We start from the raw sequence: 17216 nt of genomic DNA, 5'->3' as shown, positions 1-17216 counted from the left end.
AGGAGGGAACCTGTGACCACCAGGACTGTTAGGAGGTGGTCAGAGGAGGCCTTAGCAGAACTACAGGGCTGTTTCGAGGTGACCGACTGGGAAACACTCTGTGAGCCTCACGCCGAGGACATCAATGGGCTTACTGAGTGTATCACAGACTACATAACTTTCTGCACCGACTCCATTGTTCCAGCTCAGACTGTTCATTGTTACCCAAATAACAAGCCGTGGGTGACTAAGAACATCAAAGCCCTCCTCAACAACAAGAAGAGGGCTTTCAGAGGGGGCAACAAAGAGGAGGTGAGGAAGGTCCAGGTGTTACTAAAGGACAAGATCAGAGAGGCTAAGGACAATTACAGGAGGAAGCTGGAGTGGAAACTCCAGCAGAACAGCATGAGAGAGGTGTGGAGGGGCATGAAGACCATCACTGGATTCAGGCCAACCAACAGCAGGGGAGCTGAGGGAGGTGAGAATAGAGCCGACGAGTTGAATCTGTTTTTCAATAGATTCGACACCACAGTGTCTGCTCCTACCCCCACAACCTCACCTGTAGTCAGCCTGGAACCCAGAGCCACACCACTGTGCCAGCCTCTCTCTTCACATGTTGCCTCCTGTGAGATTCCTGACACCCCTCCCCCACCCATCACCTTCACTCAATACCAGGTTGAGATGCAAATGAGGAGACTTCACTCAGGCAAGTCTGCTGGACCAGACGGAGTGAGTCCCCTTGTCCTCAAGGCCTGTGCCCCCCAGCTGTGTGGAGTCTTTCATAAACTGTTTATGCTGAGTCTGAGTCTGCAGAGGGTCCCGGTGATGTGGAAGACATCATGCCTCGTCCCTGTACCAAAGACGCCTCGTCCCAGTGGCCCCCAGGATTATAGGCCCGTGGCACTGACCTCCCACATCATGAAGACCCTGGAAAGGCTCATCCTGGACCAGCTGCGACCCATAGTAAGACCACATCTGGATCCCCTTCAGTTCGCTTATCAGCCTCGTCTCGGAACAGAGGACGCCATCATCTACCTGCTCAATCGTGTCTACACCCATCTGGACCAGCCGGCGAGCACTGTGAGGGTCATGTTTTTTGACTTTTCCAGTGCTTTCAACACCATCAGGCCGACCCTCCTGGGTGATAAGTTAGCAGCGATGCAGGTGGATGCTTCTCTGGTGTCCTGGATTGTTGATTACCTGACAGGAAGACCACAATATGTACGTCTCCCACAGTGTGTGTCTGACAAGGTGATTAGCAACACAGGGGCACCACAGGGGACTGTCCTCTCCCCCTTCCTCTTCACCCTCTACACCACAGACTTCAGCCACTGCACAGAGACCTGCCATCTTCAGAAGTTTTCTGATGACTCTGCGGTGGTTGGATGCATCAGCAGGGATGATGAGACAGAGTACCGGGCTGTGGTCGACTCCTTTGTCACGTGGTGTGAGCAGAATCATCTGCAGCTCAACGTGGCAAAGACCAAGGAACTGATCGTGGACTTCAGGAAGACCAGGAAACACTTGACCCCTGTTTCAATCCAGGGGGTCAGTGTGGACATTGTGGAGGACTATAAATACCTTGGAGTACACATTGACAATAAACTGGACTGGGCTAAAAACACCACAGCACTTTACAGGAAGGGCCAGAGTCGTCTCTATTTTTTGAGGCGACTGAGGTCCTTCAACATCTGCCAGAAAATGCTGAGGATTTTCTATGAGTCTGTGGTGGCCAGTGCGATCCTCTATGCTGTTGCATGCTGGGGGAGCAGGCTGAGGGTCGCAGATGCCAACAGACTTAATAAACTGATCCGTAAGGCCAGCAATGTTGTGGGGATGGAGCTGGACTCCCTCAAGGTGGTGTCGGAGAGGCGGATGCTGTCCAAGATAAAGACAATGTTGGATAACACCTCCCACCCACTCCATGACATGTTGGTCAGTCACAGGAGCTCGTTCAGTGAGAGACTGAGATTACCGAAAAGCACCACTGAACGACACAGGAAATCATTCCTGCCTGTGGCCATCTCCCTGTACAACGCATCCACTTAACACACTGTTTGCTGCTACAGCTACACATGTTTCTTTTCCAACTATTTATTTATAAGTGACTTATGTATGTATGTATGTATATATATGTATATATTGTACTATTCTTAGTTAGCGTATTGTCTGTCTTGTCTTAATGTTGGTTTAAAATGGAGCACTGTAACAAAAAATAATTTCCCCCAGGGATCAATAAAGTATTCTGATTCTGATTCTGATTCTCACCTTTACGTACTGATTTTGCAGTTCGCTGAAGCAACAAAGTCGCACGTCCTTGGTTTCCGAATGCTTCACACTACCTCCGCTTTGTCATCGCGCATGCTTGATGAGCAGCTTAATTTCAAGGAATTATTATCCTGTTGTCTCTAAACTGCAGTGACAGCCTCATCACATTTAACCGTGAGTCCTTGAAGGAGCAGTCGGGACAGAGGCAGGGAGCCAGAGTGCATTCTGCCGCAGCCGAGAGAGATGATTTAAAAATGTTGGTTGAAATAATGCGCTTCATGATTCACACGGATGCCATCAATGCATGAATAATGTATTCCTGCATTACTAACCCTAACCCCATTAACTTTCTACCTTCAGCACAGCGCCCCCTCTTCTTTCTTCACTCATAAACTCATCTTCTCTTTTGCTCCTGCTGCTTCTGAGAGCAGGGATTTGTTTTGCAAAGTGAGGCAGCATAAAACATTTCACACACTCTACACAAAAAAATTTATTCTTGGCTCTCATATAACATGAGACAACAATTTTGATTAAAAGGCAGCCAAAAATATAAAAATCATTAATCATTAAGAAAAACATATTTTGTATAAACCGATTGTATACCAGTCAAGTAAATTTCATTTGGCCAGAGTCAGTTAAAGTTTTACAGTGTACTTATGTAACAAAATTACACTGAAAATTTACATCTAATCAGATTACTTAAAGTCAGTGTTATAAGATTTTATCAACATTTAGGGTATAAATGTTGAAAGGTACAGATGAGTTTTAACGTTGTAGTTAGTCACAGTTTATTGGTGTAGTTGGGTACTTTTTTCCCCCCACTGCTGATGGCTGTTTCCCGCTTTATTAATACTAGACAAAGACATTTACAGGTTATTTTTGAGTCTAAAAGCAACTTAAATCATCTCATCGAAACACCAGGGGATCTAAATGTAACGTTAAATCCATAAATTAACATTATTATATTTTAAATTTTTGTCTTATTAAGGGTTTATCTGTTCAAAACTCCCGGCCTGGTGCGTGTTTTCACTAACAAGGTGTATTCATGTAAACCTAATATTTTCACTTACACCCACTCAGTAAACACTGTCTTGTTCAGATTGGTTGGTTTATAAATAAGTAAGTCTGTAAGTCACGACAGAGTAACTGAACAGAAAATCATGAGACTCCCTCACAGTATACACATGTGTAATTGCACATTAATAATATTACCATATCATGCCTATTCTGTGATAAAGACCGTCATGCTTGATCAGCACAGGTGGGTGTTATTGTTGTGCTACTTAAGATAAGATAAGATAAGATAAGATAAGATAAGATAACCTTTATTAGTCCCACACGTGGGAAATTTGTTTTGTCACAGCAGGAAGTGGACAGTGCAAAAGTTATGAGGCAAAAATTAGAATACAATAAGAATAAATACAGTACACAACTGTACAGAATAGAATAAAATAAAATACTATATACAGTAGAATAAAATAAAATAAATATACAATAAGATAAAAATAGAATACAAATACAAATACTATATACAACTGAGTAAAAATACAACAAAAGTACAACTTTGTACTTTATAAAAATGTAGAGCTGTTAAATCCTGTTAATCTCTGTCATGGGTGACTTTCCAGAGCAACACCAGACAATTCACACGCACTGTTTGTGTTACACTTTACTGTTTAACTTTACTGTAAAAGGCACATGCTATTCCAATAATGGGCTCAACTTGAAGCAATATAACAACATACAAAGTAAGTAAGACTTGAAAACAGATGCTTTAATGCTTTAACACAGAATCTATTTAGACGTTTGCAGAACAATCCCATGGAAAAGTAAACTCACTTTTTTTCTTGCTTTAAATCAATTAGGTTGAAGATTAACTAATGTAATAATTTAACTAATTGAATGTAATTTCCAAGTGGACATACTTTATAAACCTTTTAATTTTCTAATTTAAAATTTTACTTGATTTAGGCACGGTCTGTAAAGCCTGTTACTCGAGGCACACTGTGAGACCGATAGGAGGTAAATCTCTGCAAGCATATCAATTTTGTCAACTAAGAGGTTCTCTTGGGAGGATTATGTCAGCTGGACAATAGGGGCAGGATGGACAGTGCTAGAAGCAGTGAGGAGTTGGGAATGTTGAGTGTGGGGTTTTGTAAAGCCTTAAAAATAAAGGCTTTTTGGGGTTATAGTGCTGTTAAATGCTTCTAAAATGCCTGCCACCCACTCCTCCACATCTATGCCCCAGGTAAAGTGTTAAAAAGCGCTATTATCTCATATTTTGTGGCGTACCCAGGCTTAAATGCTCTGCAGACAAGCTGTCCCTGTGGAAATAGACGCTATCCTGCCTTTTAATTGCCCCCTAAATGCTTGTCCAGAGTCTCATACTACCCATAACATCTCTGATTTGAAGCTTCTGATTAATCCCCCCGTAGCTTTGATTTCATGCTTATATTAGTGTTTAGATGGTTGCCATGGGAAACCCAGTGGGGCCGTGTGCCTCTAATGAAAGAAATCACTTGGCTGGGCATGCACTTCACAGCACTGCTGCACTGGCTGGCTCCCTGCATGCTTTTAACTCTTTCAGCTTGGCTGGTCCCTCATGGAAATTTATCAAACCTGACTGAAACGCGATCATTTTCTGCATCTCTCATCTTTCTTTCTTTCATTTTCTCCTGCTCCGTTTCCTTTTACAGAAGTGCTTCAGATATTGCCACTGTGAATGTAAATGGTGAATTATATTAAGCATGGAAAGAGTAAGAGCAAGGCTCATGAATCTGTGGAACACAATCAGTGTCAATGTCGGTCCCACTTCTGTCACAGTCTGCATGCATATTGTCAGGATGATGAAGGATATATCTGCCATAGGTGGTTACTCAGGGCTCTGTTGCAGTGTGTGCTATAGTCTTTGAGTGGAGTAGGCTCTCATACAGATGAGCCTCACAGTTGCAGCCCATTAAGGGATCATCAGTCTGGAAAGCCACCACTGTTCAGACTCGCTGGGAGCGAATTGAACAAAGTCATCTGACCAGACTCTCTGCTCCAAGCCTGATGCTCATCACAAAAACAGCAATAAAACTGTCAGCACCCAGCAACGATGACTGCTATTTTTCGCTCACAGAATGTGCAGCACTGTACTGAGGTTACAGCTCTATGGCACTACAGCCAGAGAGCTCACACTTAATTAAAGAGATGATAACTAAAGTGTGTAATTAGCTATTTTCGCACAGTGGGTTCTGAGATCATAAGTAATGTTTGGAGCCGCAATACTGTCATGGCTAAATCCTTTGTAGAGCTATGTCATGTTTATAGCTGAAGATAAACAAATCCTGAGCTCATTGTCATTCTGCAGTGAACAGTCTATGGAGTTTATGAGTTGTTCAATTGTAACATATAATATGATCGCTTCTATTCCTGCCACTCCATTCCTGCCATGCCATTAAAACCACTGAGAGGTTAAGTGAACCTAATTGATTATTGCGTTGCAATGTAATGTTCTGAAACCTTGGTGCCTTGCATGCTTGTGGATATTATTTACCATTGCTGTCAGCACCTTCTAATGGTGGCTGCATCCCCTATCAGGACAACATGGCACATCATACCACAAAACCACACCGGAAGAACAAGAGGAACACAAAAAATAAAGAAAAAATAAAATAAAACCAGGTAGTAACTTTGACTCACTAACTACAGGGATCACAATGGAGTCATGCACAAATGGCATGCTTAAACTTGGTCTATGCACACACAACCCCCAGTACTATTGGTGCACCTAGAAATGGTATTTGGAGTGTATTTTTTAAAAAATTATAGTGATATTATACAAAACAATTTTTGAAGATTTACCAAAACATAATGTGAAGATGTGTCTGTAGATGGCCTGGTCAATCTATGTTCCAGTCCTCTCCTTTATATGTATATATCTGAATTACCCCTAAAAGAATAACACTGTATAAAAGCAGCAGAAATTAGCTTCTTCTGAAGGGCTTAGCCTTCTAGGTAGCATGCAAGTTATTCTGAAGGGGCTAGAGCTGCTACTCTATATTGAATGAAGCCAGCTGAGGTGGTTTTATGTCTAGGATCCCTCCTGTGACAAAGGCAACCGAGGAGGTTGCTTTTGGCTCCCATGTGGTTATCTCTGCTTAGACTGCCGCCGCTGTGATCTGGACCACAATGAAAAGTAGAGGATGGATGGATGGATGGAACCATGGCTACTATGTTTTTTGTGTGTTTCCAGATTCTTGTTGGAGAGCTGTGCGCCTTCTTCACCAAGGCAGAGGGAACCCAGGAGAAGACCATTGTGACTGCAGACTGCTGCTACTTCAACCCCTTACTGAGACGCATAATACGCTTCTTGGGTGAGCATGCTGTAGTGTCTTCCACAGTCCCTTTTTCAGGCTTTTGAAGTGACACATCTAAATCTTTCTAACCATTTTCATATATAAACTGTGGACAGTGTCAGGTCACGATTCCTCCAAAAGGATGGAAGCTCGGTGCAGTGTGCAGGTAGCTGGAGTTGTAACAAACACTTGTAATGAATTCTCTTTACCTGTTGTATTCTGACACTGACTTGTTTAAACATCACATAGACTTTGAGGTACTGGGCAATGCTTAGTCATTTTCAACAAAGTAATGTATTACTTTTCTTAAAAGTGCAAAATATTCACAGCACTTCACTTGGTCCACATTTTGCGGCGTGTGACCATTAGTAACAAAGGCACCAAGCACTGGGCATGGTGGTGGCAGGATCATGCTGTGGGGATGTTTTTAAGCAGCAGGAACTGAGAACTAGTCAGGGTTGAGGGAAAGATGAACATGGAGTGCAGCAATGTTCAGAGACGTCCATGATGATATACAGCTCCAGAGCACTCTTGGCTTCAGGACTGGGGTGAAGGTTCATTTTCCAACAGGACAACTACCCTAAGCACACAGCCACTGGGTGTATTTTTTCTATTTTTTTCGGTAGTTCTGCAAAGAAGAAACTGCCCTAAAAACAGGTATGCCATGCTTGTAGCATCACATTCCAAAAGACTTGAGACTGTAATTGCTGTATAATATAATGGAACAAGGCTTTACATGACACAATGTGGAACAAGTGAAGCACTGTGAGAACATTCTGGATGAACTTTAATCTACTTTGTTACTTAATTACTCAGCATTGAAAAACAACCTAAAGAGAGTTTAAAGTGATTTCCACAGTTCTACTTGTTCATGTTCTACTATAGAAACATGAACAGGTAGAAATTAATGCTACAATGCTGCAAGACTGACTGCTCATCACTGCTTTCGTTACCTGGGCAAGACTAAACTCTGGCTGCTGGGCTGGGGTCAGCATGCAGTAAGATTTAACGTCACTTTGGGTTCTTGGCTAGCTATTTGTTTGATGGTAAATGGTAATGGGCTCGTTCATATATAGGGTATCCACTCAGCGTGCAGATAACTTGTAACACAAGTAATGACTTTAATGTAACCGTAATATAATTACTGAATTTAGTGCAGTAACACATTACTTTGGGATGTGTTGGACCCAGCACTGCTCGATGGCAGGCTTTAATCTGTTTATTTGTTTTTTTTAACATTGGGGCTCTCACTTACAGGCATCCTCAGTCTATAAATAAGTGCTTCATAAGTGTGTAATTGAATGATGAAAAATAAAAGAGAATAAAAAGTACCATTTAACATTATGAAAGAAATTGCTGAACTGGAAAAACCTGACCTGCTGTTTGTCAGCCACAGCTGGCACATGAAGCTGTTAATTGGATGATCAAATGTGGCATAATGTTTGAGGTAGATTGCTCAGGATCCTGGCAGTAAGGCTCCCATGAATATTAAGAAGCCTACCAATCTGCATCTTGAGCTGAATCAGCTGAGGAGGAGGATTCTGTTGCAATTTCACACATAATAATGTGTTGGGGATCTTTGAAGTAGAAGCATTTACTACTTTTATCACCTGGTGACGTGTGTCTCTTTCAAAATCTATATTTTCTTTTAATAAAAATAAAATATATGCTTGCTTATTAACTTTTCCACAATTCCCCCTTCTCTACACTCTTGTCCTGTCCAGGTGTTTATGCCTTTGGTCTATTCACCACGACCATTTTCGCCAATGCCGGCCAGGTAGTGACAGGAAACCAGACGCCTCACTTCCTGTCTGCCTGCCGACCAAACTACACAGCATTAGGCTGCCAGTCCACGATGCAGTACATCACAGAGCGACGGGCCTGCACAGGCAACCCACTGATTGTTATGTCTGCACGTAAATCCTTCCCATCTAAGGATGCAGCACTCAGCGTCTACTCAGCAGTGTACACAGTGGTAGGTTGGACAAAACTGGAGGTGATATTGCTACTGTAAAGATTTAAGACTTAACGGGAGTTTCAGATGTGTTCTAGCAATTGAAGCCCACCTGCTGTCTTTACTGTGTTATTTCAGGCCCATGCCAAACTTTCTGTTTTTAGTGAACACCATTGCCACTAGATCTCAGATTAGGATGAAATCAAAGAAGACCATCACATATTAAAGAATGCAGTCATTTGAAAAGGAAAGTTACATAGGGTCCTGTGGAAAACGGCAATAAAATGGCTTGTTGAATTGCTTTTAGCATCCATAACTTGAAATTAGAGATGGACCGATCCGATATTACGTATCGGTATCGGTCCGATACTGACCTAAATTACTGGATCGGATATCGGAGAAAAATAAAAAATGTAATCCGATCCATTAAATATCATGAAAGCACCTCACAAAACTTGCAACACGCCGTAACTCACCTCAGAACGTTAGCACGTCGGAGCAGTATGCATCATGTGATAGAGCGGCTGTGGCATGCGGGACCTGTCGGTGGTCTGGATAGCATTTGGAGCTTCGCTAGCAACCCGGCATGTCATCTCCGACAAAGTTATCCCCGAGAGAAGTAAAGCAAGTGTGTAAGTCCATCTCTGAATGTATGTAAAGCATTCCTGCGTTAAGCTTAACAAGCGACTGCCTCTTCTTGCTGCTACTTCAATCATGAAACTGCTTAATGATCAGCTGATCTGCTTTTCTGTCGCGAGTGAGTCCGTCTCTCTGGTTTGTTTTTGGCCCACTTTGCACCAGAAAGAGGAAACCAGTGGCTGAACAACAGCAGCACGTTTAAGCTTGATAAGCTGTTGTTAGAATTTATTTAATATTACTTTCTACTCGAGGATCTTTTTCTACATAGCTGACGGCTGGTAACTGTGCAGGGGCGGATCTAGCAAAGTTTAGCCAGGGGGGCCGATAGGGCATTAACAGGGAAAAGGGGGCACAAAGACATACTTTTCTTTCTTATTCTCATTTAAAATGTCTAGCTTTTAATAAATAATTATCTGACACCCAAAGTTTTAATTTGATGTAAAATGAATAGAAGTCAATTACTGTATATAGTATATAGTGACTATTAAGTCTAATATATATACCCTAGTAAGCTATAGTACTTTTTCCTTTGGAAAGGTACCATCTGTGCAGTCTGCACTTTTGTTGAAGAAAGATGTTGAATCTATTTAATATTTCTTGAAAAATAATTGATTTCTGTGCATTTTTTTTCACACTGCATCAAATTAAAGTTGATTACGTCGATTAAGCATCATGAGGTGGAGTGTGAGGGGTGGTTCCCTATTTTTTATTTATTTATTTTTGTTGTTGCTGGGAGTTGGAACCCTATTAGTTAGGTTGCTTAATATTTACGCTAAGTACTCTTTAAAATACCAGAATAGGGAGGATGGTGTAGGTTTAAGTTTATTAGATTGATCAGTATTGCTGAACTATGAAATATTTTTTTTTTGCATACAGGTATAACAGAATAGCTTTAGTGTAGTTGTTGTTTTAAACTTGAGTATGAACTTATACAAAATGCAGCAAGATATTAAAAAAAACAGTTTTGTTGATTAAAAAACACTATATCGGATTCATATCGGTATCGGCAGATATCCAAATTTATGATATCGGTATCGGTATCGGACATAAAAAAGTGGTATCGTGCCATCTCTACTTGAAATAAGTGTTTTCTTTTCTTCTTTAGGACTTTGCTTAAGTTCTTTGAGGTTTGTGGGCACTCATTTATGCACCACTCTGTTATAGTCCTGCTACAAGTTTTCACTTGGGTTGAGGTCTGGACTTTGACTCGGTCAAAGTCGAGTGCTCATCTATCTATCTATCTATCTATCTATCTATCTATCTATCTATCTATCTATCTATCTATTAGGGGTGCAACGATACACAAAATTCACGGTTCGGTTCGGTTCGATACTTTGGTGTCACGGTTCGATATTTTTTCGATACAAAAAAAATGTTCATGCCTTTTTAATTTGTCATTTATTAAAATTATAAATATATATTTTAACTCAAAAGTACAGTTTTTAAATTTAACCCTAACCCTTGTGCGTGTTTTTTATTTTGACAGCGAATGCACACCTGCGGACCACTTATGTGCAGCCCTGGTTATTTAGCTCGTCATATTGCAGCCACAGAAATTATTTTGTCCATGAAACCATAAAGCTGCACTTTCTTTTTGCCTTATAGTCTGATTTGTCATAACTTCTCCGTTTTGTGGTAAGCTTTTCTTTGGCTGTCACTTCTTCACCCTGACCTGTCTTATTTGGCTCAGCAGAACTAAAATATATATCCTGCTGCTTTTACACACGCACTCACATAAGCTCAGCGATTCTCTGCGTGATCAACCTCTCACATGTTTAAGCTTGCTGCGGGAGATTTCACTTGTCATGTTTGCATAGTAAGCTAACGATTAATAAGACGATGCCAGAGGAATTGGTGCACAAATTATCATCACTCACAGATCAGTGCTGTCGCTCTCTATACACAGTTCGCGCGATTGCAAAGTGAAAGCAAAAAACAAGCGCAAATTCAAACACGATTTCAATATGTCACATATTGACAGTGGCTCACCGATGCCAATGATATAATTACCCAGCTAAATTTCTGAAAGAATGCAAAAGCATTGACATATATTTTTCCTTCCTACAATAGCCCGACGGGCAGGGCAGAGATAGATTTTGGTAGCCCGACTGGAAAAATCGCTAGCCCCAGGACGTCGGGCTAGCGATATTGCGAGCCCTGTATCTGATTGAGGAATCACTCATCTTTGGAAAAGAGAGTTTATTACAGAGAAATGTCTCTTTCCAAAATAAAAGCTATACTATCCGCTTCTTCTGGGCTATATTCTCAGCAGCATAAGGAGAATCATGTGCTAACAGCTGTCTAAATGACTCGGCTAAAGTTAGTAGCATGCTTGTTGTTTTTGTCTTTGCACTAGGATGATGTCGGCGTAAATGTGCAGTCATATTCGTTGTGTTCCCACTAGTGCTTTCAGGTTAATCTCGTTGAAATGACCTTAACGCCACAACACGGCAAATCTCCGTTAACGAGCTACCGCCGATCGCCCCGTGCATGGGGCTAGACGGCCAACACGTTAACGAGCTAACTGCGCTAACACACTAGTTCCCACCCATGTAATTGAGCATTGCATGGCACATCCAACATACTGTTTTACTTTAGTCCATGACTCGCTTACCTTCAGGGTCATACGTCACATGAAAACCAAAATAATTCCAAATGCCAGATCTGATTGAGGTTGGGGGAGGTCCATGTTGCAAGGAGAGCTTAACTTCTGTCTTGCTAGCTTGCCCTGCGCTCTTCCTTCTGACTATGCTGTCTGTGTTGAGCGCTCAGTGGATCTGCGCTCGACAGTGCAGCCTAGGCGGAGTAGTCGAACGCAGATTCACTGAGCGCTCAACACAGACAGCATCGTCAGAAGGAAAGTTGATAAAATAAATTACAAATGTTGTATTGTTCGATACATATGCGTACCGAACCGAAAGCACTGTATCGAACGGTTCAATATCGATACAAATATCGTTGCACCCCTACTATCTATCTATCTATCTATCTATCTATCTATCTATCTATCTATCTATCTATCTATCTATCTATCTCTCTCTCTCACTCACACGTGGCTGCACGGCACTAACGCGTTAAAGAGCTAACCACGGCCTTGCAGCCCCACGCACCAGGCTATCCGCGATAACTCGCTAATGGAGATTTGCCACTTTAATGCAGTTATGGAGTTAAGGTCATTTTAACAAGATTAACGCTGACAGCACTAATATAAATTTAACCTTTTTACCTTTTACCACTCACATTTAAGCAAAACAAGGATGTATGCAAGTAAACAGACCTTAACAAACACATTTGCAGAAATGCTGCCTTCAGTTAAAAAGGCACCACCTACCAATTATTTCAACACTGATTAGTTTGTTTCTACCAGTTTGTATTTGTCATTTGTAAACAATCATTACCACGCTGAACAAGAAATAACACTGGCTGTTATTTGATGTAATCAAGTGGATACTTATGCTGATTTCTGCCACCTCAAAAATTTGATTTGTGTTTAGCCTGAACAAAATTTCAGATTATATATTTCCTCCCTTTGTCGAAACAGTTAACAGGTACTTTAACTTTAAAGGTGGCATAATATGCTCACTTTTATCTCAGTATTTTTTTTCTTGTAACTTATCCTATGCTATGCCACTTAGTGCAGTTCCTCAGTTCACCTGCTTTATGCTCCATTCCCTTTTAAGCTAACTTTCTTATGATTAGTTCCCCTTATGATTAGGTAAATGCTGTGTTTAATATGACCATCCACTAGTGTAGCTGAATATATAATGAGAGAAAGTAAGGACAAGCTACATAGGTCCACTTTAACCAGCCAATTACAGGAAGAAAATCTCTTGTACGTCTTATTACCTGGTTTAAAATAGTGATGTATCTTATGCACTTGCATGCTCTTTGTGGCTTTCTGTGTTTGTTGCACCCTACTGTGCGCTCCCTCCCTTATGCTTCTTTGCAGATGTACGTGACACTGGTGTTCAAAACCAAAGGCACGCGGCTCACCAAGCCCACTATTAGCCTCACGCTGCTTTGTCTCGCCATGCTAGTCGGTGTGGTCAGAGTGGCTGAGTACCGCAACCACTGGGCTGATGTCCTGGCGGGATTCTTCACTGGGGGAGCCATCGCTGTGTTTTTGGTGAGGAGAGAATAGAAGGAGCAGAGAGACAGGCAGACAAATAGATTAAAAAAGAAAGACATGTTCTCAGTTTTTTAAGCGCTCCATCTTTGCATGTAAAGACGAGCTTACTTGCCCCTGAGAGCACTGTGAAAACAGCTGTGTAATGTCTCATATGGTAATTTATTATCTTTCTTCATAATCTAAAACAATGTGTCTTAGAAAAATGTCCTGTTAGGTGCTTTTAATTATGAAAAAAGACAAAAACGGTCATTAATGGGCTACATATCAATCAGATGATTAAAGACCACATTAATATCTCAACAGATTAAATGACATTCGGAAATAGGTTTACATGCAATTTTAATATGCTGCACCACAGTAGCAGAAGTCAAGCAACCATTTTTTTAAACCACACCCCTTTTTGTTACTGTTACTATACCTGGCGAGCTTTACATTTTCATGGCATGAGTCATGCTTTGGTTGGTTCTAACTTTCCCGCTATAGTATCTGGTTTTGTTTTGACCAATTGCTTTGGTCCACTATAACAGTTTCCCAATGCAAGTACCACAATAATAAATTACTCAAGACATTTTCTTTGCCTAACTGATAAAGAAATACTGAAAAATAACCTTAATCTGACTATAAAATTGTTTTAAGTGAATTTCTAGGTTACTCCTTAAAATAACTGTAACATTTAAACAGGTAACAAAATGTTTTGTATAATTCATTGAATCAAAGTTGAGAGTCTCAATTTCAATTGTACACAGAGTGTTTCATTTCAAACCTATTATAGTGGCATAGAGACCCCAAATTATGAAAAATCATGTAACTGAAAGTTGCAGACCTAACAGTAGTTAGCGGTGCCTGATAATGTTTTGCAGTTTACACCCACTCATCATGAGCATGAATGCCATGGTAACTTTGGACTCCTAATTATTTCTTTGATATATTCTTTTTCTAGGATACTCTTTAATGACTTTAAAAAGCAAGAATTGGGTGCAAATGTTTGACTTTATTTTGGATTTTTTCTAATCTAATGTAATGCAATACAACCAGCAGCAAAACAACCCCAGATTATGATGCTACCTCAACCATGCCTGAGGCTTGGTGGAGTGTTCTTAGTAGGGGTGGATGATATAAACGATATACGATAGAAACGATATAAATTTGGCCAACAATAGAGATTTTGACTATATAGCTCTATCGCGATAGCGCATGTTGATGATGTCATCAAGCTGCGCCTGTTTTGGTCGAAAGCATCCTGCTATGCGATTGCATTTGTCCCTAATCACCAGAATCCCTCACATTAACTTTTATCGAGTGGAAAGAAAGTTGGCGTTCATCCTCCAGCTTCACTGTGCTAATGTTATGCTAACATAGCTGTGTCGCTAGCAATCAGGTAACACAACATTATATACCAGGTAGTCCAACTTAAGTAACCCTGCAAACGCCACTGCTGTTTACTTTAGCTGAACATAAAACCTTTCTTCAGGAGTGTTAGGTTTTGCCATGTGGGCAGCAGCATGTCTCAGTTGAGCTTGACAGTGCCACCTTTGGAGCAGGGCCTTCTTTCTTGGTTAGCACTGTCTTAGTCCATGGCTGTGAAAAAACCCACATCACTTTGGACAGTGACACTGGTGTTCCAGCAGTTTCCAGGTCATGCCTTGGAACCTTGGTGGTTCCTTGGTTGTTCCTGAATATCCTAACATATTTCTTCTCAGCTGAGGATGACAGTTGGGTTTTCTGGTGGGGAAAAATCCAAATAACTTGCATTTACATAGAAATGTTTGAACTGATGGTGCAGTTGTTGAGACCTTCCCAACTTGTGTAAATCTGTAATTCTCATTCTTAGATTTTCACGTGGACTTTCCCATTCTGAGTATCGAGTAATCCAGAGAGTACTGTCAAATTCTTTTTATGTTGAGTTGAAAAGTTGTAGAACCAGTTGTAGTCAATCATGATCACTAATGAGAGGTTAATATGCCGTGACCATGTCAAGTTAAAAGACAAGAACCTTTCGTACCACATATTAGAAGATTTAAGTGAATGTATGTCGATATCTGAGTATGTTTGAGTACTTTTGACCCCGTGTGGATTGGAGAACAATATTTAAACTTGTCCATTAAAGATGTACACTGGAAAAAGAACAGTTCAAAGTTTTTATCCAAAGCCCAAAATAACTTTAACATTCATGCTCTTTGATAATTCGGTCCTTTTTTCCCCCAAAGCCCTTGTAAACCATTTTGCCACACAGGAAAATCCACTAAGCTGTTACTGAACAATCTGATTAGGTGTTGAATTTGACAAATGGTCAATTTCTCTCATGTGTCTCATTCTGGTCCCAGTTAACTCTTTATGTTGGTTTCTATCATCAGGTGACTTGTGTGATTAACAACTTCCAACAGCTGCAGCCCGGTCTTCCTCCACCGCGACCCCAACGTCCCGAGTCAATGCTGGGCATGCCGATGGTGACACTGCCCTCCGTGGAGAGTCCACTCGAAAAGTTAAGTGGCCCTCAGGTAAGGGGCGGGGGTGGGTGTGAGGCACAACTGTGCTCACAGAAGGGCTGAGATACACACCCCTTGTCTCTTAACTGAATCCGTGACCTTCCTTTTGTTCCTCAAAAAAGAACAAATTCAAACATGCATGCTCCAAGCCCACCCGCACGCCCAGTCCTAGCAAAACACCCAAGTGAATCCTTTAAATCTCTGCGCACGCGAGGCTTGTTGTACCCTGATAAGAACGCATGTGAGATTTGTTCTAGTGGTGTGAAATGAGCCACGGTTATGTTTCAGTCAGAGGATGGAACAAATTCTAGTGTGAATGTTTGCTTTGGAAAGAGGTGCTGCTTACTCCTAAAAATCCCACAGTGTTACAAATTTTCACGTTATCTGGTTTATAGAGAGAGCCACTTGTGTCTTTGAGGTGAATCAGCAGTTTGGCTGACACACTCCAAGTGTTATTTACCATTTGGATATAATGCAGAGCACTTGGCTGAAGGGAAACTGTGAAGTCAGCAGAGGCTAAAAGAAAATAGTCTCAGCTGTGGAAGCGATCCCCTCAAGTTATATCTGCTCTCCGAAAGCGCTGCATTTTCTAAAGCGATTCTCTCAGGGGTGAAGCATTTAGAAAAATATCGTGCGTCCTCTGTGGTCTCTCACTGTCTCTAACCCTCACCTGACTGCCTTGTTTTCCTCTGTCTCCCACCTTGCCTCTCTCCTTTCAATCTGCTCCCTTGTCCCTCACTCTCCTTCAGCATCTTGCACTCTCCTCCCCCTCCCCACCTTACAACACCTACGTCCAACCATTCTAACCAGCTTTGAATATTTTTTACCCAACGTTGTCACCCCCCCCCCACCCCCCCCAACACTATCTCCACCATCTGTTGCCTTATTTCTGTTTTTTGCTCTGTCGAACATCTGTTCTGTCCTCCACTCATCCCTGTACATTGCTCTTGATTATTCTTTTCTTCACTTTTCTCTCTCTTCCTCCGCCTCCTCTCTGCCCCGTCCTCCTCTCTCTTTCTCACTCCTCTCTTTCCCCTGCAGACTCCGCGGGGATCTCCGTTCACAGAGATCACATGACCATCAGCCCTATCGGTTCCCCGCCACCCCCGATGTCCTCATACCGTCTCGCTCCATTTCCAGCGAAGTCTAGACCAGTCGGAGCAGCACTCACCACAATGCGCCGCCCATCCGGCTGGGCGGTACACAACATTGCACCGCTCCTATTCCACGCAGGTCTAGACCCCCCACCCCTCCTAATACATGATACACAGCACACACATCCCCCGTTGCCCTCTCAACCCCCGGGGAACCGATAGGCAAACTCTTCAAAGACTTTCTCTTTGTTGGAATACCAGTAAAGTAAAGCTCTGATCAATAAGTACAGAGTCAGGTACATCTTTTTTTTCTTTCCTTTTTTTTTC

General features: G+C 41.7%; 1 protein-coding gene across 2 annotated transcripts in view; it reads left to right on the top strand.

Annotated features, from left to right (window-relative positions):
• The window catches only part of plppr2a (phospholipid phosphatase related 2a), a 71388-nt gene extending 54443 nt beyond the window's left edge, over positions 1–16945 (top strand). The window contains exons 3-7 of one of the 2 annotated variants that reach the window (XM_085351357.1): positions 6485–6605; positions 8312–8562; positions 13130–13306; positions 15664–15791; positions 16837–16945. In XM_085351357.1, the coding sequence (XP_085207483.1) occupies positions 6485–6605; positions 8312–8562; positions 13130–13306; positions 15664–15791; positions 16837–16945 (786 nt within the window). Of the gene's footprint in view, positions 1–6484; positions 6606–8311; positions 8563–13129; positions 13307–15663; positions 15808–16544; positions 16602–16836 lie in introns of those variants that run through there. The other variant, XM_085351358.1, reaches the window with a different exon arrangement.
• Positions 16946–17216: the final 271 nt, after the last annotated feature.

The sequence above is a fragment of the Diplotaxodon limnothrissa genome, linkage group LG4 (genome assembly GCF_057381915.1).
Source record: "Diplotaxodon limnothrissa isolate DT_005_m linkage group LG4, D_limnothrissa_male_GT1.1, whole genome shotgun sequence".
In the NCBI taxonomy this organism is placed as follows: Eukaryota; Metazoa; Chordata; class Actinopteri; order Cichliformes; family Cichlidae; genus Diplotaxodon; species Diplotaxodon limnothrissa.
This window is presented reverse-complemented; position numbering and strand designations above follow the sequence as displayed.